The sequence below is a fragment of the Ambystoma mexicanum genome, chromosome 2p (genome assembly GCF_040938575.1).
Source record: "Ambystoma mexicanum isolate Mex_15411 chromosome 2p, UKY_AmexF1_1, whole genome shotgun sequence".
Classification (NCBI taxonomy): Eukaryota; Metazoa; Chordata; class Amphibia; order Caudata; family Ambystomatidae; genus Ambystoma; species Ambystoma mexicanum.
The window spans coordinates 1,155,471,998-1,155,495,135 of record NC_090923.1 but is presented as its reverse complement, the minus strand read 5'-3'; the positions used below and the strand labels follow the sequence as shown (position 1 = coordinate 1,155,495,135).

At 45.6% G+C, this 23,138-nt stretch overlaps 1 protein-coding gene across 4 annotated transcripts in view; it reads right to left on the bottom strand.

The window, feature by feature from the left end:
- The window catches only part of CACNA1F (calcium voltage-gated channel subunit alpha1 F), a 1,137,291-nt gene that overhangs the window by 34,623 nt on the left and 1,079,530 nt on the right, over positions 1-23,138 (bottom strand). For all 4 annotated transcript variants that reach the window (XM_069645269.1, XM_069645268.1, XM_069645267.1 and 1 more), the window contains 2 exons: positions 22,895-23,061; positions 2,293-2,405 (listed from right to left, as the gene is read on the bottom strand). In XM_069645269.1, coding sequence (XP_069501370.1) covers positions 2,293-2,405; positions 22,895-23,061 — 280 coding nt within the window. The remainder of the gene's footprint in view (positions 1-2,292; positions 2,406-22,894; positions 23,062-23,138) is intronic.

The window sequence follows — 23,138 nt, the reverse complement described above, 5'->3', positions numbered from 1 at the left end:
GCCCTTCCCTTAGTTCCAGGTGGTTCTCTGTTTCCATTATTATTATGCCTGCCTTTACCAAAATGGGTCCCTCTGGTGGTCTTGCAGTTTCTCAATGCCGTTTCTTTCCAGGGTGAGTCTCCAGTGGATCTTGGTTGAATCCCAGCCTGACCTTCAGAGTGCCCCTTAACAGTTTCCTCTCCTCCCTCGTTTTCCTTTTCCCTCTCCCCGAGATTTCCCCAACCTTTCCTCCCCTCTTCTCTGACTCACTCCTTCGCCTTCACTTCTTTCTTCTCTGTTGATTTCCTTCCCTCTCGGTTTCTCTTCATTGACTGATACAACTCCTTTAACACTTTCTTTAATCCTCTCCACTTTTCCTACTAAAAACCCATTCCCTCCTTCCTTCGCTGTCTCGCCACAGCTTACTCCAGCACCTTTCATCCTTTGTTTTGTCTTTTTCTTCCCATTGTTTATCTCCAAGTCCGGGCCCTTTTCTCGCTGGCTTCTCCTTTTGTCTCAGCTATTGTGCTGCTGTGTCCTCCTCTGTGCTACCCCAGGGTTCCTCCTTCCCTCTCCTGAGTTCTACCAATGCTCCACCTCCCTTCTCGTGTCCCCTTGGCCAGTGGTTTCTGTCCTTCTTCCAGCCCTGCTGATCCCTTGCCCTTCCTTGTTCTCACTAACTATTCATGCTCCCAGAGTTCAGCCACCCTCATCCACTTCACCTGGCTTTCCAACTTGACATACTCTCTATTGGTTATAGGTCAAAGGTTCGAATCAAAAGGTTCAAAATACAATAGGTTCGAATCAAAAGGATTCTCACTGCCACCTATCCCTACTCCATGGATAGTGTCCTCTTCCACTTCTGTCTCCCGTATAGCTTTCTCCTCCTTAGTACACTCCATAGCTACCAACGCTTCTCCTTCAAGCTTTTCTTTTCCTTGTCTTTCTTCAACTCCGGGTTCCGATGGCCTAATCTCCTCCTCTCTGACCACTCCTCACTTGTGTATAGGCCCGATTTAAATGACATATCTTATCATATCATGCCGTTTCCTTAAACCTCCTCCGAAGCTTCATCTGTTTCCCTTTTCCCACTTTCGGGAACCACTTTTCTAGGTTCCTGGCATTTTATGGGTCTTTTCTTCTCTGGTCTCCTTTTGTACCTGCTTATCACACTGGCATTGCCCGATTCTCTCTCAGGAGTTCTGTTCCGATCCTGTCCATCTTATCGGGCAAGCTCTGCTCCAGCTGGTTCCCTGCCCGACCCTCGGGTACAGGCGGATGGTGCAATGTGATCCTCACTTGCCCCGTTGGGCCCCATGTTGTTCTCCAAACCCCACATGCATTGTCAATCCACCGACTCCTACAGACTGATGACAGTCTGACCTGTCTACCTCTTTGGGCCACACTTTTTTAATTCTGCCATGGAGCCCAACTCGTTCTCCCCCACCTTTCTACTCTGCCTCTCATGGCAGCAGTGAGCCCCAGAGTCCATCTCCCACCAGTGCAGACCTCTGGCCCGGAAACTCACCTCACTCTTACCATCATGGACTCATCAGGCTCTCACAGCCGTTTCTCCCGGTACCAGGTAAGTCGGGCCCTGTGCAGATGGATAGGGTCCCCCTGCCTGCAGAGCCACTGAGGCATACCTGAGGAAAAATCTCTATAATTCAGTGTTAAGTCTCTGTGCTCAAGTGTAATTCAGATGTACCTGAGTGTACTCCATCTGTATCAGAATGTAAAGTATCTGAAGATAAGTGTAAAACGGACATTCTGCAGTGTGAAGACTTTGTACCCAGCATGAAACCCCTGTATTTGAGCGTAATGGCTTTTCCCACGTGTAAACTGGACACACATAAGTGTAAAGTGGTTGGGCTGTACTTAAGTGCTGAGTGCCTCGACACACCTGCAACTCTGCCCTGAGTTTTTTTAAGCATCAGGGTAAAGTGTGTTCCCCTAAGAAAAAGCTGATTGTGCATAGGTTACACATGTTTTATGGTAGTGTAAAATGGCCTTACCTAAGTGCAAAGTGGTCACATTTTCATAGAAAGTGATAAGTGCCCATGGCAAAGTGTGGAGCAGCCAGTCCTATGTGCAGAGGGTCGGAAAATAAGGTTAAAGACTATGTACCTGAATGTGAGATGTCTAAACCCAAAAAGTGGCAGTACCTCAGAGACACGTGTGCGTGTGTGTAGTCTGGGGAGGGGTAGGTTGGGGGCTCATGGCGTAAGTGTGAAGCAGCTCCATATCTGATTATGAAACAAACATCTGTATCCTAGTCCAAAGCGCCCTAAACTGGGTGCACGGTGGGCATACCTGAGTGTGCGGACGCGGAGCAGGTGGCTTCTGGTGGTATGTACCAGGGATGGGGATGTCATCACAGCTTCCCTGCCTGCGCAGGCACTGGATGCTGAATGAAGGCTTACGACCTGCGGAAGAAAAAACACACACCATTAACACTGAAAATGTGGCTTACCATAGTCAATTACTATCTTTAGGCCTAATGCACAGGGTACTTTGTATCACCAACACGTAGGAACAGCAAGACCAGTTGTCAAGTTGCAGCCTTCTTCGGAGGGTTAATGGGGGATAATGAGTACGCCTTATGACATGAGCGGAGAGTACACGCACCCATTATGTACTGCTTTGGGGTGGAATCTATTGGAGGAAGGTGACATTTGGGCAGCGTGATACTCCATATCCCGGTGGCATACTAATGAAAGGACTGTTTGTTGTATGTTGGAAATAGATATTTCAATCTCATAAGTTGGAGGGAGGTGTGATATTTGAAAGGGTATTGCACAACATCAACTACTCATTCCTTATGATTCCTGAATGGTCTTATTGTATTGTGCACATTTCTTAATTTGAATGTTTGTTGGTTATGGCTATTTCTCTCATACAAACAGGATCTCAATATATTCACATGCTGTACTTATATATGTGTTTTCTTTGACACATTTTTTTTTACTAAGGATTTTAAGGTACCTTAGTGTCAGTGGTTTGTATTTTAATAAGCCACTGCTATGACAAATCTGTGAGTGTGCATTTGTGGGAGAATTGGTCTACATGTATTTGCAAGTGCAATATTATGGCCCTCATTGCGTGTGTGGGTTGGTCTTTTGTGTTTGGGGTTCTTGTTTGCTTGATCCTTTTGATATTGATATTGTTTAGATCTCATAGTCGGCCAGTGAGATGAGGGTACTTTCTCTATATCCCTATATAACGTCCTATCACTTAATAATCTATGATTTGCCGACTGAGTGTCTATGTGGGTTTGACCCCGTACGATCAAAGAATGGCTCTGTACATGATGGAATATGCGATTCCCTCTATAGGAGGTGGATCTTTTACCATGACAGTTGTTTATATGATTTTTTTTTTTGCCTGTTCAGAGTCTATGGGTCTTGTCACTTATTGTCTTCTGCATGCCGATAGAGGGATGGTACTAGGATTCCAGGGCTTTCGGGTCGGGCTCACCCGGTCCCGGCGATAGACTGTTAATGTAATTCCCGAGATAAGTCGGCGGTCTGTTGTCGGGACTGGATGGTTTGTGGCACGGTTGTCCTGTGACATTTTACTATGTTGTTTTTTTATTATTTTAATTTTTATTGGATTCCCTATTATCTTGTGATTTCGCACATTTGCATTGCATTGGGGGTCTGCTCCTGTATAGGGTGGACTAACAGTGCTGTTCATGACCTGTACATCTGTATGGGAAATCATCACAGTGTTATGGGGTTTGTTGAGAGCCATGTTTACTATTTAACTTAGTGGTTGGGAATTCTTTATTTGTTTTCTGATCTGTAATTGGGAGAGGTACCGGGTGTTTTTTGGGGCTTTTTAGTTCTTGTTGACGCTGGATTCATACTTCTGTTATATGGGGAGTCGGACGGTTTTTTATTCTAGTACATGCAGAATTATTGAACTGGTATTTTTTTATTGTTTTACACAAGTCTTTGCTATGCCTTCTGTAAGGGGGGACCTTTTGTCTGTCTCCTCATGGAATGTGAATGGCCTTAACAACCCGGTCAAACGGCAGACCATTTTCAATTGTTTGAATGATATGCATAATGATGTTTATTTTCTTCAACAGACACATTTGTTAAAGGATGAAGTTAATACATTGCGTAAACGTTGTGGGTGGGAGATTTTTATGTCTCATGCCATACCTCTAAGAGCAGAGAGGTGGCAGTTTTGGTGCGAAAGAATGCCCCGATTTATGTGATACAATCGCGCTCAGATGATGAGGGTAGGATCATTGTACTTTTGGTCGATATTCAAGGGGTTAGAACTGTTCTTTGTAATGTCTATTCCCTCATTAGATGATGGATGATTTTTTGGAAGAGTGGCTCAGATATTGCAAAATTTTGGTTCCCCGAATATTATTCTGGGGGGAGATTTTAATCTAGCTATTGATCATACCATAGATCGTAGCGGACTTCGTACAGATTAGAGAAGAGACCCTACATTTTGTTCCTTTCAGTCGCTTGTATCTAAATTTGATTTGAAAGATTGTTGAAGACTACGTAATTCCGATTTGAGAGACTACACCTTTTATTCTGGCTCTCATGATACACATTCTCGTATTGATATGTTTGTCATGGCTGGGTCAATGACTTCGAAGCTAGCAGGTTGTGAAATTGGTAGTATTGCAGTTAAGGACCATGCACCCGTGTTTTTGAGTGTGAATCTGGAGTTTGATACTCGCAGGTCGTTTTGTTGGAAAATTAACACCTCGGTCCTACAGAATGAGACAATTGTGGATAAAATTAGATCTGAGGCTGAACACTTTGTTGCTGAAAATAGAACAGATGGGCTTAGTGTTAAGACAGTCTGGGGGGCCTTTAAATGTACATTGCGGGGTCTTATATTGGGATTGTCTAGTAGCAAGAGGAAAAACTTGGAGAAGACAAATCTAGATTTGGATAAACATATTAAAATGATTTCAAATGATTTGATAGGCGACCCTACTAATTCAGAAAAGAGGACGGCGCTTAGAAAGCTACAGAGAGAATTGAATGACATTTTGAAGGTGAGATCTGAAAAGGACTTGTACAGGCTAAAATGCTCTTATTTTAAATATGGAGAAAAATGCGACCGTTGGCTTGCCTATAGATTGCGACAACAGCAGTCAGAAGGGGCCATAACCTCCGTCAGGGGGGCCAATGGTTTGGTGACATTTGACCATAAGGAAATTAATGTGGCTTTCAAGGAATACTATATGAGGCTGTATCAAAATGAATTGGGTATCAGTGGCCTTGGTGAGACTTTTCAATTTTGAATGTAGGTGTGACTGTTGATGAGTTGAAGTTTGCAATTGGAAGGCTCAGGCAAATCTCCTGGGCCGGATGGTTTACCTGCTGAATTTTATAAAATCTTACCAGATTTGGCGGTGGAGCTTTTGCGGGATATGTATATGGAATCTAGGGAGGTGGGTCTTCTTCCAGCTTCTACCAACCACGCCACTATATCTGTTTTTCTTAAGAAAGTTAAAGAAAGAAGCTTGACATCTAACTATCACCCGATCAGCTTAATAAATACAGACAACAACATATTGGCAACGTTGTTGGCTATACGTTTGGAACATTTACTAATGAAGCTGGTGCACACTGATCAGTCAGGTTTTGTTCAAGGTCGTAGAACATCTAGTAATATTAGGAATTTGTTGGTGATGAAGACTCATGCCCAAAGCTTGGAAGGTGATTTTGCTGTGTTCTCTTTGGATGCTGAAAAAGCTTTCGATCGGGTTGATTGGAAGTATCTTTTTTCAGTCTTACGTGCTATGAACTTGGGAGAGGACTTAATTTCCTGGATTGCCCTGTTATATCCTTATCCAACTGCCAATGTTAAAACTAATGGCCAGCTGTCAGACACTTTTGAACTACAGAGGGGTACTAGGCAGGGGTGTCCTCTGTCTCCTCTATTATTTGTTTTGGCCATTGAACCTTTGGCGATCACCTTGAGGTGTCATGTGGAAGTTCAAATCCTAAACTTTCATGGAGCTATGGTTTTATGCAGACGATCTGCTACTGTTGTTGAGGGATTTGGCTGTGTCATTAACTGCCTTATTATGTGTATTGGACAGGTTTCATGGTGTAACAGGATACCAGGTTAATTGGTCTAAGTCTGAGGTGTTACCAGAACCGGATTCTGTGATAAGAGTTTGGTAACTGGACTGGGTTTTCAGTGGTGTGACAGAAAATTGAAATATCTGGGTGTTTGGCTGACCCCATTGGTTAATGAAATGGCAGAAGTAAATATGAACGAGGTATGTACTGATTTAAAAATGAACATTCAGAGGTGGTCTTTGCTTCGTTTATCTCTCTGGGGAAAGGTGAACGCTCTAAAAATGAATGCAGCTCCGAAAATGAATTACATTCTCGGTACGCTTACGGTGAAGATAAGTCAATTTTATTGGAAGAAAATTGATGGTTTGTTACAGTCCTTTATTTGGGATGATAAGCCGCCACGGCTAAAATTGTGGAAACTTCAAATACCTGTGGAAAAAGGGGGCCTGGGCGTCCCGAATTTCAAAGCTTATCATTTGACTTTTTCCAGTCATTTTATTGTACCCTTTTTGAAGGAATCACCAGATAAGTGGGGTATTGCAGAAGCAAGTTTGTTGGGCCCGCTGCCTCCTAGGCCGATTATCACGGCCACGGACAGGTCATGCAAGAAAATGCCTATGACAGTTTTTCTGAGAGAGACTTGGAACAATATACATGAATTGTTAGGCTCGGTTGCTTTAAAAACCACTCATGCTTCCATTTGGCTGTATCCGGCGATTACTGTTGGGGGTAAGACTTTTTTCTGGCCAGAGTGGCTTCTGAGTGGTATATTCTGGATTGGTGATTTCATTAAGGACGGTAAGTGGATTGGAGAAAGAGAGTTGTGCAAAATTTTACATTGAGAATTTCCAAATTGATGATTTCAGAAAATTCAAAAGATGTATAGGGGATGTGGCAGAGCAAGGGGGTGCAATAATGAATCTCTTTCGTAAGGAGAGGGAGCCTGGTTGTGGGTCAATTGCTAGCAGGATATACAATCGAATTGTGTCTGCATATAAGGAGAATTCTGAGCTGAGAGTTTATTGGGGCAGGAGATTGGGGTGTGAGATTACGCCTAGAATGTGGTTGGAGATGTGTGTTAATGTTAAGCTTTGTTCTATAAATTTGGAGGAACGCTCGAGACAAATAAAGATCCTCAACAGAGTGTTTTGGAGTCCAGAACGATTGTTCAAGAGAGGTATGGCGGATACGGATGAATGCTGGTGTTGTGGGAATGGATTGGGTAGTTTAGAACATTTACTATGGGAGTGTGTGCGAGTATGGGGATTTTGGCAGGACGTATGTTGCATCTGTTTACGTATTCTCAATTTGGATGTTGCATTGGATTTCAAAACAATGATCTTGGGAGGTGGAGAGTTACTTGAGGACCTTTCTGTCTCTCAGAAAAAATCTTGCTCCGAGGGCAGGTGTGGGCAAGAAGATGGTATTGCAGGGATAGAAATCTCGGATTGCACCTACTGCTGCAGATTGGAATGAACGGATGTCTAGTCTTGCAAATATGGAAAGAATGATTTATAAGAGACAAGGGAAATTGTCATTACATGCAAAGATTTGGGATGACTTTCTGAATTTGTACTAGTTCTTTATCTGTGAATATGTATATTGCATTCTGCATGTTGTCACTTTGCTTTGGTTATTTGGTAATTTTCTTTTATGGACTGCTTATTGTTATTGTGTAAATTGTACAACTAAATAAATATAAAAAAGGTGTCATACTTTTCTGGGTGGTGACTTAACATGAGTACCCAGATGGATGCAACTGGTTCAGTGCCCCACTTTGGCTCTTGCCCTGCACTGGTGGCAAGAATCAGAAAAATCAAAGCAGACTGGTAGTGGATTAGGACCACTTGTTTCGTGGAACCAGAATAGAGGATGATGCTGCTGCAGAATTGAATATTGAAGGTGTTATACATATTATTTCATGGAGATTCTCTCTAAAATTGAGCTTTTATGATGATGACTTTAGAGGGGGACTGAATGCTTACTGTTTCTAAGCCACCAGATTGTTCAGCCCCAGCTGAACAATCTGGAGGCTCAGAAACAGTAGGACGAAAACTGAAGTTGAGAGTAAGGAACTAAAGTGAACAATTAAGGGCAAAGAAATAGGTCAAGTCAGGACGAGGATCTTATTAGTGAGAAGGACAAGGGCCAGGCAAGAGAAGTGGCAAGGCAGTATGATGACCAAGATCAGCAGCCGCAACATGATCCAGAACATTCTGGATGGAGGAATAAACTGGAGAACAAAATGGATAGAAAGTTGGAGCACACAACTGAAAGGTGTTGTACAGAGGAAGAGACGGAATAGATTGTCATTACAGGCGGAGAGTAGAACATCAAGAGGATCTACTGTTGCATTTTCCCAAGGTGGTTCCATACTGCCATACCACAACATTCACTGGCATGTGATACAGATAGGTGGTGTTTTTGTTGCTGTGCCTCTGTGTTGCACAGACTAAAGATAAGGGAGATGGGGCCATGGCCTCTTTGGAAATAAACCTGCTGCCTCTATTGCACTCCACAACAGTGCTGACATTTCCGATTGCTCACGGCCAATCACATAAAGGCCAGAAAATGTCACACCAGCTCTAGAGTAGCAGCAGTCCACGCACTTCGGAACACCCAATCACCATTCAGGATTTGGGTGCTGTTACTTGGTACGATATGTATGTTTTTGCATTTGTATTTGGGTTTTTATATAGAGCAAACCTAGATTTGCTGTATCTCCTGACCACCACTACACTCACTTCATCACCCCATGATTTGACAGCCTGCTATTAAAAACCCCAGAGAACAGGGAGCCATTATGTGTGTCTAACACTTTCTCTAAACATCTCATCTACAGTTCTAACAAAGTATAGAAATTATTACAATGTACATATAAGCCATCTATAAGACAAAGCAGACTGAGGGCAGGTGCCCGGAACAAAAAGGACTTTGTGGACTAGAAGTGATGCATTTGCTCTGACAAGTAATGACTCCTCCATAAATTCCCTCCTGATCCCCCAAACTTTACAACAAACTACATTCAGGACTTGGCTTTGGGTAGTCAGGAATAACCATGCCTGACGTTTTGTGTCTAACGGGCAGATACCCCTAATTTGAAACTGCACATCCTCTAGACCCTTCAGAGGTGGTCCCTAAAACCCTTATGCATGAGGCATGTTTCTACGTGTCCGTCCTACCAGAGAATAGAGGCTGTCATCAATCTATAAAAACAATTTGTTTACATTAGAGCACTGGAACCCTGTCAAGCTATTGCTTCTAGAGTTCTGTCCAGGTATTGAATGCCACGGATCAGGAGATGGACATGTTTCCATAACACATTAAACAATAACAACAGGGATAATATGATATCTTGACAGGTGAAGGAATTAATAGTGGTGCATTATTAGTCACTTAGGAGAAACAATGAATTCAAATTTAGTTGGAATTTGGTACTACCTCTCGCTATAAATTAAAGTCAGTGAAAATCAGATCAGTTGTAGCTTGTAGAACATTTTGGTATTAAAACAGATTTCTGTTCCTCTGGTTCCCCATTGGGCTTACACAGGGATCCACCCTATCCTTTAAGGGGAGTAGGATGGCGGACAGAGAGTTGTGGATAAACTGCACCTCTATGTGGTTTTACAGAGTGGATACTCTTGTTCAGATCTACTAAAAAGTAAGTAATTGAAAGGTCTTACATTAGTGCCGTCATTGAGCCACAAAGTGACAGTGGTTCCAGCAAATGGAGCTAGCAGCCAACGCCAGATACAATAATACTCATCTCAATGCATTCAAGGCAGGAAAGAAGACATGGGTATGCTGGATTCAAGAGCAGTGGGAGCTTTATAGAGACCAGATTTGTAAAGGAACAATCAAATCTCTTAAATAAAAAGGAAAATGCAAAAACAGTGCAAGTATAGCTAGGTCAGAACTGAACTCTGGCTTTGTTGAAAATCGGACACACAAATACCTTCAATGAAACCTTGTACTTAAACAGAAAACCTCAAAGTTAATATCATTCTTGCCTCCATCTTTTGGAATAATTCTGGCAGTATCTGGACTTGTACTATGTGATCCTGTTTTGCACAGACAAAATTAATAAAATATTTACATGTTTTGAAAGAGGAAACAGTTGTGCGGTCATTTGTTTTCCTGAGATGAATTTGTTTTATGCCTAAGCTGTGCGAGTCACGGTCATGAAGATAGCTAAGTCTTTAGTTTACAAAAAGCTGAACAATTACAACCTAGATGAAGTCTCAATGATGGAGCATGGGGTCCCTTGAGAATCATCCTCCAGCCCAGGACCCAGAGGGTGGTACTTATGGCAATGGTTCTCAAAAAGTCAGTTCAGGAAGCCTCAAACAACCCTGTGAGTACAAGTCTTCTTTTCCAGGTGTGGTTTACAGGATCCGAACAGCCATGGGCTTGAACCCTGGGCCAACAACGATCAAGTTACAGAAAAAATCGCAATAACCCTTCCTAGGAGTGGGACCCGCAAGCCAGAAACTAATATCAGTGGTGAGGATAACTCCAAAAGTTGTGAGAAATAGGAAAAGCAGGTTCCAGAGACTCGATGAAAAATGGAGGTTGGCCCAACCACAGAACAGAACACGGAAGGCGGTGATCCAGGGTGCTATTAGCACCCTGGACCATGCCGGTAAATTACCGGCACCGCCTTGGCGGAAAGGGGATTTACTGCCCCATTCCAAGGTCGGTGGGGCGGTAAATCCCCCTTCCGCCATTGCCCTTCCCCATTCCCATTTCTGCCCCATAGGGCTCTATGGGAATGGGGAAGGCGCTAATTACGGCACCGCAATTTTGCGGTGCCGTAATTAGCTCCGAGGTCCCTTAGCGGGTTGGTTTTTAACGCCTGCAAAAAGCAGGCGTTAGAGCACCAACCCGCAAAGGGACCTCGTAGTACGGCGGTAAGGGTTAACGGTCACCGTTGCCATTAACGGTGACCGTTAACCCTTACCGCCGTCCGTGTAATGAGGCCCATTGGCCATCATTAGACGTCTGCCGGTATCCCGCCGGTAATTCTGGTGGGATACCAGCAAATGGACTTACCATTACCCGATCTCCTGGAATCTCTGGGATATTACAGCAGCCGGCAACGGTAGGTAAATCCCAGATTGCTGGTATTACCTGGGTATTACCCAGGTGCTATTCATAACCTAGGCTTACGTTACCCAATGTTTGGACTCTGTCCCTGCTAAAACCTTTGGAACTAGATTCATGATTTGCATCCTCTGAGGAGTTCACTCGGCTTTGTGACAGGTGGCATCAGGCCCCCGTGCAGAAATGTTTCTTCTGCAGGGATCGGAATAGCTTGCGCTTTCCTTTACTTCTGGAAAAAACATAAAACCATTCAGAGGGCCTACTATAATTTTACCTCCAGCATTTGGGTCGAGGTAAACATAGGAGATATTTATGGCGGTTATATTATATATATTGGTCGTTTATGTAGCACTTTGTAGGACCATGGGGATAATCCATTCTACATTCTGTATGACATCCGAGAATGCATCATCTCAATTTTTGCAATAATAGTGTCTCTAGCAGTTAGTGGGCAATCCGAGTGGTTGACAGCTGTGGGGCCACTGTGTTAGTTAACTAAAACGTTAACTCACATCAATGGATCAATGTTGTCGCCATCTTACATCAATGGCGTCAAGATGATCAGAAGCACAGACCACGGACCCCCCAGTGCCGCTGCTGCAATGTTCACTCTGGATATGGGCAACTGTGATCCAGGTGCCAAGTGCCAAAATGGCCATGGGAAGGAACTTGTGCCCTGAGCATGCATCTACTCATACAGTGGACTGGTAGGCCGGCTGCTGAATTAAGCAACATTTTGGTCAGAAGCATTTTCATCGATCGACAGGAGACAGTGTGCAATAGAGGCTGAGGTGCAGTGCAAAGCAAGCCAGACCGTGTGGATGCATGGTGCATGTGCCTGTTAAAGAGTGTCCAATGCAGTGCCAGACTACATGCAAGCTCCAGAGCAGAGAACTACAGGTGCCACATAATATGCCTGCGGGTTGCCAGGTAATAATGTCCCCATACATAATGTCCCCATACATAATGTTGCCGGGAAAAGCCGTTGGCGATATTATATATGGGGACGGGTTGCAGGGATGTGCTCTATTCTCATTGTTAAAACAATAAAATAATCGGGGGTTGTGCGGGTGTCCCCCCAATGTTCAATGTAATAATGTCTCTGCAAAAAACTGTGACTTTTTCGTGAGGGGACATTATTAAATGGAACCGCCTGCGGATACATGTATCGAATGAAGAAAGCCCCCAACAGCGGAGCCAGTGTGATACAGCTGCAAGGGTATCTGGTTGCCCAGCAATGACCAGGGAGATGCACCCTGCAGAAGTGGCAGACACAATAGAGAGACAGTATCTGAAGAAATATGTTCCTATCCATAATTAAAGGACAGCAACAATACACACATACACTTGATAACAGACAATTGTAATGGATCCTAATAATAAAGACATTTGCAGTGAGCATCGAGGTAGACAACACCACTGCTTTGAACTGAGGCAGCACGATTTAAGCATTGTGCCTCAATGGTGGGAGATTAAGCAGCCCCACTGTTAAACAGACCCTGAATTGTGCTAGGCCTGTATGCGCAGGAGAACCACTCTCCATGCTACCTGTTAGGGAGTTTTTACTGAAGTCCACCTGTGGTAGGACTTCAGAAGACTCACTCTAAGGTGTACAGTGTTCCAACTCTTAGGTTTGCCCTGAACTACCCAAAAGGTTTGGTAGCTATGGTCCAGTAGCCAGGCTTAGTCTAGAAGGGAGAAGGGCTGTAGGTGAGTACAAAGACCTTTGAGCACACTTATAGTCAAGGAAACACACACTATAGTTATACAAAAATACAGTTATTTATTATATACACTAAGGCAATGTTAAAACCACTTTTCAAGTCAGGTAAGTAAGGAAGATTTCACAGATATACAGTGGCGCATTTGCTGTTGCAACACTCAACTCAACAGTAGACCTTTTGATGAGAAACAGGTAAGTGTAAAAGTAGCGCCAGGTTGGCAAATCATTCATCATCCAACATTTACTAAATAGCAATACCGGTAAAGTTAATATCTTTAGAAGTCCAACCCTGTCTGGGGAATGAGTATCTCAAAAGTCAGATGGGGCGCTGGGGGACCAGTGATCCGTGGGTGGCAGAATAAAGGAAGGCAGACACTGTCAAAGTTATAGGTTCTATCAATATGATTTTTTGTAGAAGGTAAGTCATGGAATTGGATTGAAATGGTTCAGGGGGGCTAGGTAGGCCACCTGAAAGATTTTAGCCTCAAGGACGGAAGTCCTGAGGCCTGGGAGAACACGGCTGGGTCATCCACCCCAACATGACTCAAGAAGCTCACGAGGAGCGAACAGCAACACAACAACAGCTCAGGTAAGTACCAGAGGGTGGGGCAGTACCTTATTCAGTGAAGAACAACAATGTCACTGGCATGTCACCAGGGTAAGATGACAGCAGCTCTGGTTCGGGTCTCTGGTCTTGGCGGCTGGTGGAAGAGCATTTGGCAGAAGCAGATGGTCAGACTTGTTCACAGGGATGCCCAGCGGATGATCTTCATGGCACCAGGTTGTGGAGGCTTGATGCAGGCATCGTTGTAGCAACGGTTGTCACCCGGCAGGCCTTCTTCCTTCACTCGGTCCACGAATAGCTGAGGGGACTTCTATGATCAAGATGGAGTCTCTTTAGGCCCAGACAGATACCATAAGTTTGCATCTGGAACCACACTTGAGGAGACGATGCACTGCAACAGTGCCAGAGGTCCCTGGCTATTCGGAGATTGCATTCTTGGAAGGTCACAGTTCGTCGTGGGATGGCTCAAACTGTAGCTGGCCCATCTGTAGCTGGTCTCAAAACTGATTATGCCCACCAGTAGAAGGGAGGATGTTGTCCAGTCTACATCGTCTCTGTCGCACAGAAGCGCGAGTTGGAGCTGCAGAGGTTACTCAGTCGGCTCTGGCAGTCATTGGAGGTGGCTGCAGGTGTCGTCCTTCTTTCTTCTTCTTTGGAATTGATCTTCCAGTGGTCGACTGATGCTAGACCCTCGCCTTATATACAGGAACCTAGCCATTCAGCATGCATGCTACATTCAAACTTTGGGTAGTGGCTGTCCCAGGGGTACAGCCAGGCACCCAGTCAGAACAGGATCTAAGCAGGCACACTGGAGGACAAAGAAACGAGGAGTTTTGGTGTCCTCTCAGCTTCCTGTCATCACAGACACAATGGCACCTCTGGGTAGGCTTCGAAAAAGGGAGTCTGTCAAAGAGAAAAGAGTGAGCAGGACTTCCCCCACAAAGGTCGGCAGAAGAAGGCTCAAGAATGTAGAAGTCATTGTGAGTTGGTGAAAAAAGAAGACAGGCACCATTTTTAGTCCCTTACCGCAGCTGTGAATACAGCCTGTGATGTAAGTTTCGCAAAATCTGTAGAAAATCATCCACTGAACCAGCCACTCAGATAGACTTGTCACTGTAACGAGTAGTTGCCGGAGCATTGAGAAAATGGATACAATGTGTCCCCTCAGCACTGCACATAAGGTGGGGTGTGCTGATCTCACAAAAAAGCATAGGTAGGATAAAACATATTCCCCTATCTTGGTAACATTAAGTAAGCACAGAAAAATAAAATAAAACCAAGGAGAGAAGCTCAAGGAGCTTCCAGCAACACTGGACAGAATGTGCTGTGTGCTGCAATAGTAAAATACAGATGCCACAAAAAGATGGAGGAAAGCAGACGCCATCACAATTAACCAAAGGGGTTCCCAAGGTCACAGAACAAGAATGCATGAGTGAGGAAAAAAGTTCCCACTCACTCAGGGGAGTCAGACAAAAATCCAACTGTCCATCCAAAAGTGCTGTGGGTAGATTCACCAAGTGGGGAGAATTACACACAAGATGAACATTCTACCTAACACTATCTTGATTGGTTTGGCGAAACTCCCAGAGTTTCCCCTGTTCACTATATAACTAGCGTGGCCTCCTAAACTCTGTGCACCAGGGCAAATCCACCATAACAAGTATTAGTAACTTGGTTAGTGTTGGCATTAGGATCTTCTGTCACTATTGTAACTGTGTGTTTGAATGTCTTTTTTCCTTCTCTTCCCGCTCCTATATGTCATCTGCCTATCATTAGGTAGAGAGGACCCAGAATATACTAAGAGAGTATGCTGTGCCTCTATGAAAAATGACTGGGTTTATCCATGCACGTGACGGCTCATTTTAGAGTCTCCCAGAGTAAAAATGTGGGCGCTTACAACAGGTGTAACAAAGCTACGCTAGTCTTAACACCTCCATTCATGCTCAATGGATTTTAATAGATTTTGAAGACAGAGGTCGGGGGCCTAGCGGGAGTTATGTTTCCGCTTCCTGTTTGCCTTCCGCCTTCAAAAACCTCTTAGTTTCATGCCAGCATGAGATTTTTATATTGGCGTGAAACCATTGATTTCCCTTGGAAACCGCCTGCTTTTTGCACCAGCGGTTTCCATAGGAAATGATTGTAAATCCCATCTGCCATGCTTACATGGCAAGCGTAGTTTACTTTATTTGCACTGCAGGCAATTTATATTTTAATAGAAGGTGAGTTTCTAGGTATTTTACTGTGTGTCATGGGCATCGCGTAGTTATGCCGACACCCGTTTCTTCGAATGGGAATAAGGAATGTGGGGGTGGCTGTGCGGAGTCCCCCCCTCACGTTTATTTTTGTGCAAAAGTGCAAAAAACAAGAAAAGAAGTCGGGATTTTCGGAATTCGCAGGAAAGGATTCCGTATTTTCACATAGATCCGATTTTGTTCCTTTTGCCGATGGCGATGGGTCCGCCTGTTTCTACTATACATTGTCTGGTTTTCTTCTTTTTTTCTGTCAGGCTTCAACTGCTAAATAAAGTGTATTTGACTGACACCACCCATCTCATTTTGCTTGCTATGCTAGCTAAAGTTAAGACATCAAGCCACTAGAATTCCTGGTGCTATTACAGTGACTTGGGGGTCAATAAATCATGTCCCGAAGTCTGCACCTGGCCCTCAGGTCATATGTTGGGCACCACAGAATTACACTATTTTGCAAAAGCAAAACTGTCCTCCTAGAACATACTGCCCAGATTCTTTCATTATAACACATAGTTACATTACATGTCACAGAACACAAAGGTAAAAACGCACACAGCAATAACATTCTCTTATAATAGGTGCACAGGCCCATTCACTAACATGTATTATTACACGTTGCAGCTGAATAATATGTAAACTGGGTAGAAACATTATCACACAGCTGATACACAAGTCCTACATTTGAAGTTAGCCATTTTGGAAATCCTCCTTAAGATGAGATACAATGTTCCAGTGAAAGGTGACCTCTGAATATCGGTACTGCTAATTGGTATGAACTGGGAGCCTCGCTGTTATATACCTTAGCTTCAAGAATATGGGGCTCCGTAGAAAAATAAAAGACACGCTCTAATAACAAATATAACACATTTGTCAATGTACCAAGCAGCTTAAAAAACCACAACTGCAAAAGACGTAATTCTTAATAAAAAAGGGCCTTGAGGTTTACTGACTGGCAGGAACAGAGCTGCTCCATGTTGTGATCCACCCCGAGACACCACACACATATATTGCATGAGTCGATGAGGGACATTTTAGTCCCTGCAGTATTCCAAACCCAAAGCCTTGGGAACAGGCAAGATGGTACAGCAAAAAAGGGAATACAGTGTCGCTGATGAGTCAGCATGCTGAGTGTGCAGAAAAAAGGAACTGAGGTTAAAGGGCATGGCGTAGTCCCTTTTTAGGAGGGTCTGGGATCGAGGAAGCAGGTCATCGCAGGTGATTGGTACCAACATACTGTAGACCCCCTGCTGAAATGTTCAGATAACAGATAGCGCTGTAAGATACCTATCAAGATGAGGAATCTGTGGGAGGTGTGCTGGAAGATACCTATGCAGATGAGGAATCTGTGGGAGGATGCAATCAATTAGCAAGCAACATTCAACAACTCTCTCCCCACCTTAAAGCTTCCTCTCGCTTCTACAAAATGGCTCCCACTCTTACAGCCCTTTCCCCATTATGTGCTCATTCTGCATCAAAGAGCAGCTGCTTGACACCAGGGATCCTCTAATTTGTATCGGTTTCTAGTGATTGCATCGAAAACAAAGGGTCGACACACCAAAGCATCGAAAACAAAGCATATAATGCCAAAGCATCGACAGTCTATCAATAACATGGAAAAGTGCCTTTCCATCTAAACCAGTCCATCGAAAATATAAATGGACTGGTTTCAATGGAAATGCACTTTTACATGTAAAAGATAGCATTTCAATGCATTTCTTTGTAACGTTAAAACGTTACATGGAGCTGTCCAGTCCCGTTCGCTTTCCTCCATACTGCATGGGCGATTACAACTGAATGTAGCCCCAGGGTGGAGTGGAGACCCTCCTTAAGAAAACAGGTTCCGGAGAACCGCCTGTCCGAAAGCTGCATCTGACCTGGAGCCGGCATCCAAACAGTAAAGCTTGCAGAAAGCTGATGGAGTGGCCCATGTGGCCACCCTGTTTATAACCTTCCAGGGGACATGGCGCTGAAAAGTGAAGGCCGTTGCCTTGGCCCTGAACGCATGGGCATGCATGTTCACTGGAAGGGGTCTATGCTGGCCCTTGTACGCTTCCTTGATGGTAGAGACCATCCAGCGGGAAATGGAGGCTTTTGAGGCCTGGTAGCCTGCCCTGACACCTCCAAAAGTGATGAATAGGGCATCTGACTTGCGGAAGCCCTTGATCCTGTCCAGGTAGAATTTCAGGGCACCCCTGACATCTTGGCAGTGCAGAACTCTCTGAGGCTCGTCCTTCGGGTCAGCAATTAATGTGGGAAGGACGATCTCCTCGTTTAGGTGAAAGGCTGATGGCACTTTAGGTGGAAATGCCGAATGGGTCCGCAAGACCACCTTATCCTTGTGAAAGGTAGTGTACGGCTCTGAGGCCACTAAGGCCTGGATCTCGCTGACCCTGGAGCACATCCAGTCTCCCCTGCATAATGTCTCTGCAATAAAGGCTGGCGTCACCCTCTTGAACCTCTGGAGAGGTAAGGATAGGTTGAGGGTGGAAAGGTCCAGTACAACTCTCAGGCCAGCCTGGTTCTTTTTCTGAATGGCGAAGCTGGGAGGCTGGGACTTCATCCACGGCCTGGCTCAGGACGAGCAACCAAATCTCTGCCAAAAGAGTTGCCGTCCCAACTTGCGGAAGGGGAGGAGATGATGGAGGAGAGGCAGGAATAGGTAGACAGTCTCCAGAGGAGACTACTGACAAGATCCAGGGGTCCGCAAAGTTCTGTCACCAAAAGTGTGCGTGAAGATCATATCTGCCCCCCACTGACGACACGTGGACCCGAGTGGGTCTGTCATGACTTTTTACCCTCAGAGGCAAAGGCGGAGGAGGGGGACTGGAAAAAGCCCTTGCCCCCGCTTTTTGATGCCTGCGCCGACTAGCGGTCGGAGAGCGTTCCGGCTGCCTGGACCTCTGTTCCTGGAAGCCGTGGAAGCCTCCAGATGAGCGACCCTTATCCGAGCGTTGCTAAGACTGGGAGTACGCTTTGGGCGTGGTCTTTGTCAGAATGGATAAAGACTTAGCCGTCTGAGAGCTATTCTTCTTCTTGTCCAGCTCCTTGTCTGTGCTGGAGTGAAAGAGGTCACTGCCCCTCGAAGGGCAGGTCTAGAATACATTCCTGGACATCCGGGTTGAACTTGGTTGCCCGTAGCCAGGCCATCCTTCTCATGTCCGTGGCAATGCAGATGGCACGTCCAGAGGTATAATGTGTGCTAGGGTGGACTCCATGATATCTGTCATGACCCTTGCCCCTGGCTCTCACTGGCAAGTCAGACTTCCAGTTAGGGGCAGGTCAAAGGCCTTAAAACCTCATCCATGACTCTCTTGGAGTCAGTCCTGGTGCCTTTTGCGCCAGGCTCATAACCATCATGTAGACCAACATTAGAATGGGACTATTTACTTGGGACTATTTAACTTGAGAGGGTTCAGCAAAAATGGAGGCACTCACATAGCTCAGTTACAAGGAACTGAGCTATGCAGTCTAGTCTTTTGGGTGTGGCAGGCCTGGCACTACTTTACCTGGACTACTTTACCTGAGACTATTTAAACCACACCCAAACAGCACAACATGCTTTGCGTTATTCTGCTGCGGGCAGCGTAACGCTCACCGTCTCCAGTTCTTTGATGCCAGTTTACCTGAAACCAAGGACCTGCAGAGAGAGAAAGAACACTACGAAAATTACCTGCAACAGTATCCTGTGTTCAATCCATCGCTGACTTCAGTTCCACTCACCTGAAGGTACGAACTCCATCATCCGGCACTGCATGCATCCTGGAATACCATAACCTGGAAAGAGGAGAAAGAAAGACAGCATTAGTAAGCGTTTACTCATGTTTCCTCCCGAATGAAGAAAGCCACACAATTCTTACCTGGGTAGTCATCTCCTGGTCAGTATCATTGCTGGAACATTACAGCGCTCGGCGAGGAACATCCCAACCTGCAAGAAGAGAAAAGACACAGGTTAGCAATATAAAAGGCGAAACAACGCTGCGCATCGCGCATTACTCACCGGACAGCATCGCGCACACCGTGCTTTCGCCTACCTGCCCATGCTCATCTTCAAACTGCATGACAACCCCAAAATACCTTTCCATACCTAAAAGGAAAGAAGCAAGACATTATTATTGGAAATAAGAGGAACATAAGAACTGCATATAAAGACTGTAAAGCAGCAAACCTACGGAGTCGCAGCAGGCCTGGATTCCCACAGGGGGGCTTGCACCAGTGAAGTAACTTGGTCGCTGCTCCCCCCCACATCTACGCGCCCCTGCCACGAGGAGCAGGACGGAGAATCCACCTTTTACAATATTAAGGTGAGGAGAAGGCCCAAGGGGGAGGAAGGAGTTGAGGCCAAGGGAGGTGGGAAAACATAAAGACAATCTGGTATTGAATCCAGCTCTCCTATATTGCAGACCCATCTTTAACCAGAGGCCTTACCAAGGGACCGGGAGAGGGTTCGAGAGTGCAAATCATCCAACCAGGGCTGGGTGGCGTCCCCGTGGATACCAGGTGAGCATAACAATATCCTGAGCCACAAGCTTGGCCTCGGCTAGCCCCACCTTGAAGCATGATTGGCTGTGGAAGGGGAGTTCCGGAAGGAAGTCAGCCATTTCCCGCCATAATCTCTGGTTAGCGGCTGCCAGCATGGCGTCTGCGTTGGCCTGTCGCAGGTGCAAGGAAGCATTGGAATACAGCTTCTTACCGTATGTTTCCAAGGTCTTCTCCTCCTTGCCTAACAGCGCCATTGATGATGACAACGAGGACGACTGAGGCTTGGAGTATGGTGATGCCGCAGCAATCACAGAGGAGAGCAAGAGTGTATCCCCCTCCATCTGCCTGTACTTGGCGTCCAGGCGGCGGTTGACTGGCTGGACGGAGTGGGGTTTGAGCCAACCCTTCTTGGCAAGGGAGACTACATCGGTTTGCAGTGCAATTCCTGTTCTAGCAGTTCCACGTTCCACTTGTATTATACTGTGGTTTTACTGTGGGCTTGGCATCCACGTGGGCCTTGAAAACAATCTCACAGGAGTGAATCGAGCCTCTGGCTACAAGTGGTTGAGGAATACTCATGAGGTCAGGATGAGGAACAGCATTTATTTGTTGCGGTTGCGTTGTAATACTATCGCTGACAGCAAAGGTGTCAATGTTTTTGTCAAGTTTGGCACTAGCGGCCTTGATAGCTTCCAAAACCTCATATATACACATGTTGTTAGGACCTTTATAGGTAAACAAATAGTGCATGCATAACTTTCACATCTTCCCGTCCTTCACAGACCGCTACGGACCACTTGGGTTATCGCGCCGGCGCTCCTGGGGCTTGGGGTCTCCTTGAGGACTTCGCAACGTGGCTGTCTGCAATCACAGGCTAAAAGATAGCTCTCGTGTTTGTACTCAAGCTAAAAAGAATTAAGATTGGCAACTATAATCACAATTTAACATGTAGGCTGACAATAAAATAATCCTAAATGCACACATGGGTGCACAATCATCCACCAGTGGAAGGGCCCATGTCAGATTCCCATATGGGCACACCACACAGCGGATCACTGTTGGTTTTCTTTGCAAAGCACGGATTAAGTACTTACACTGCCTCTTTCACAACCTGCAATTTTGCACAGGTGCTGGAACCGTGCTTTGACAAGCGCCTGTCCCTCCAGCGCCGGTTCCATGGTCACAGGACTGTGTATCTTCTGAGATGAGGGGGTGCACGCTCTTTGCACTGCACAGGCACAGCTATTCCCGAGCCCTCCCCCCCCCACCACATTCTCAGCAATCCCCCACGGATGGTCCTCCTTCTCATGTAGCAGGAGTAAGGGGTAGGGCGAGGTTACTGGGGATGAGGCAGTTTCTGCAGCTGCTAGTAGAAATGTGCACACGCCATTTCTCACTGGCTAAAAGGAGCCACTGCAGAAAGTCCCACACTCACGTCATCCCAGTCTGCCTGCTGAATATTCGCGGGTGGTCCTTGGTGAGATGGAAGGGTGTGGGTAGTCACAGATCGTAGGGCAGAGAGGCTCAAGTTGGGCACATGTGATCCTTCGGGTCACGCGTTGCTGTCTCCGTCCCCGTTATTCAGTGGCACTTCCCTGAACTATTGGTTATTTCGTTAGCAGTTTCCTGCAATGACCCTCCCAATGTAAATTGAAACTAATGCATTTCAATCATTTATGACTCACATTACAACTTCGACTGTGCCTTAACTTTGCACATACACAGATTTTCACCTAGCATGCTCCTCTTAAATGTGCAACCTGCCCAGGGTACGTAAAGAGAGGCAACCCCTGAGCAGTGTAGTGCAAATTACTCAGACAATTATCACAGAAAACACTCTATTCAGTGTTCCAATTAACTGGGTCCTTTTCATCGCTAACTTCCCAGTAAATGCCGGACAATGCGAAATTTACCCTTTAAAGTGTTGTAGCATGAAAGTACCCTGTGTGCTCAAATGATCTATTCATGCAGTACTTTTAAATGGCCCGAGTAGATGTACTTCAATTTGAGAGGACACCCTGCAACAATTCAATGATGGGGTCACTGCTTCCGAGGCAACACGGTTCAGTATTGCTTGAAAAGGTGTGACATCAATCAGCTGTTGCCCCCTTACTGCAATCCCAGCTCCGCCCACCCCATTCCAAGAGTTTGTGGACAAAGGCACTTAGCTCCAAACTACTGTACCTGCACGAGAGCCTCGCCTCCTCTGGCTGCCACTCCCACGCCTGCGTCTTCTTACTGCCCGGGGCCTACCTGTGAGGCCTCTGCGTAGCCCGGTCCATGAGCTTTCTACAGCAGCCCTAGATCTCAGGCAAGAGACACCTTGTGGCTTCTATCAAGCTTTCATCCTGTCCTGTCCTGGGTGTCTGTTTTCCAGTTCCAGCCCGACCCCATGGTGCTGCAGACTAAAATCAGGTTTCAACAGTAGGCAGTAAGTAGCACTGCTCCACTGATCCGTGGAACGGGAGACTTCTCCACCTGTGAGTCCTGTGGTTTGCAGGAGGACACCCCATATTTGAAGAAGGGTATTCTGTGGCCACTTTTGTTCTGCTAAAATTACATTGTTTTCAATATTTAATGCCTGCATAATGGAAACTAACTTTTTTGTGCCCTCTGTTTAGTACCCTGGGCAGCAGCCTAGATACCCTAGCACTTGCACGGGCCCTGGTACCTACCTCACACATCTAAAAACCCTTAAACCTAGATAACTTTTAAAAGGTGTTTTTACCTGATGGCGTTGGTGGAAGTAAGCGCCTCCTGGTGGATCGTGTTCCTTCTACGAAGCCATTTACCCTGGAGGTTGGCAGAGCTCTACTTGGTGATGAGGCAGGTGAAGGGGTCTGCTCCTGCTCGAGGGGTGCTCGGTGCTGCCCTGGATCCTCTGCAACAGGGGGCCTGGAATGGGTGAAAATAAAGAGAATGAGGCACTGCATACAATTGGGAAAAGTTACAGCTAGGCATGTAGCCTGCAT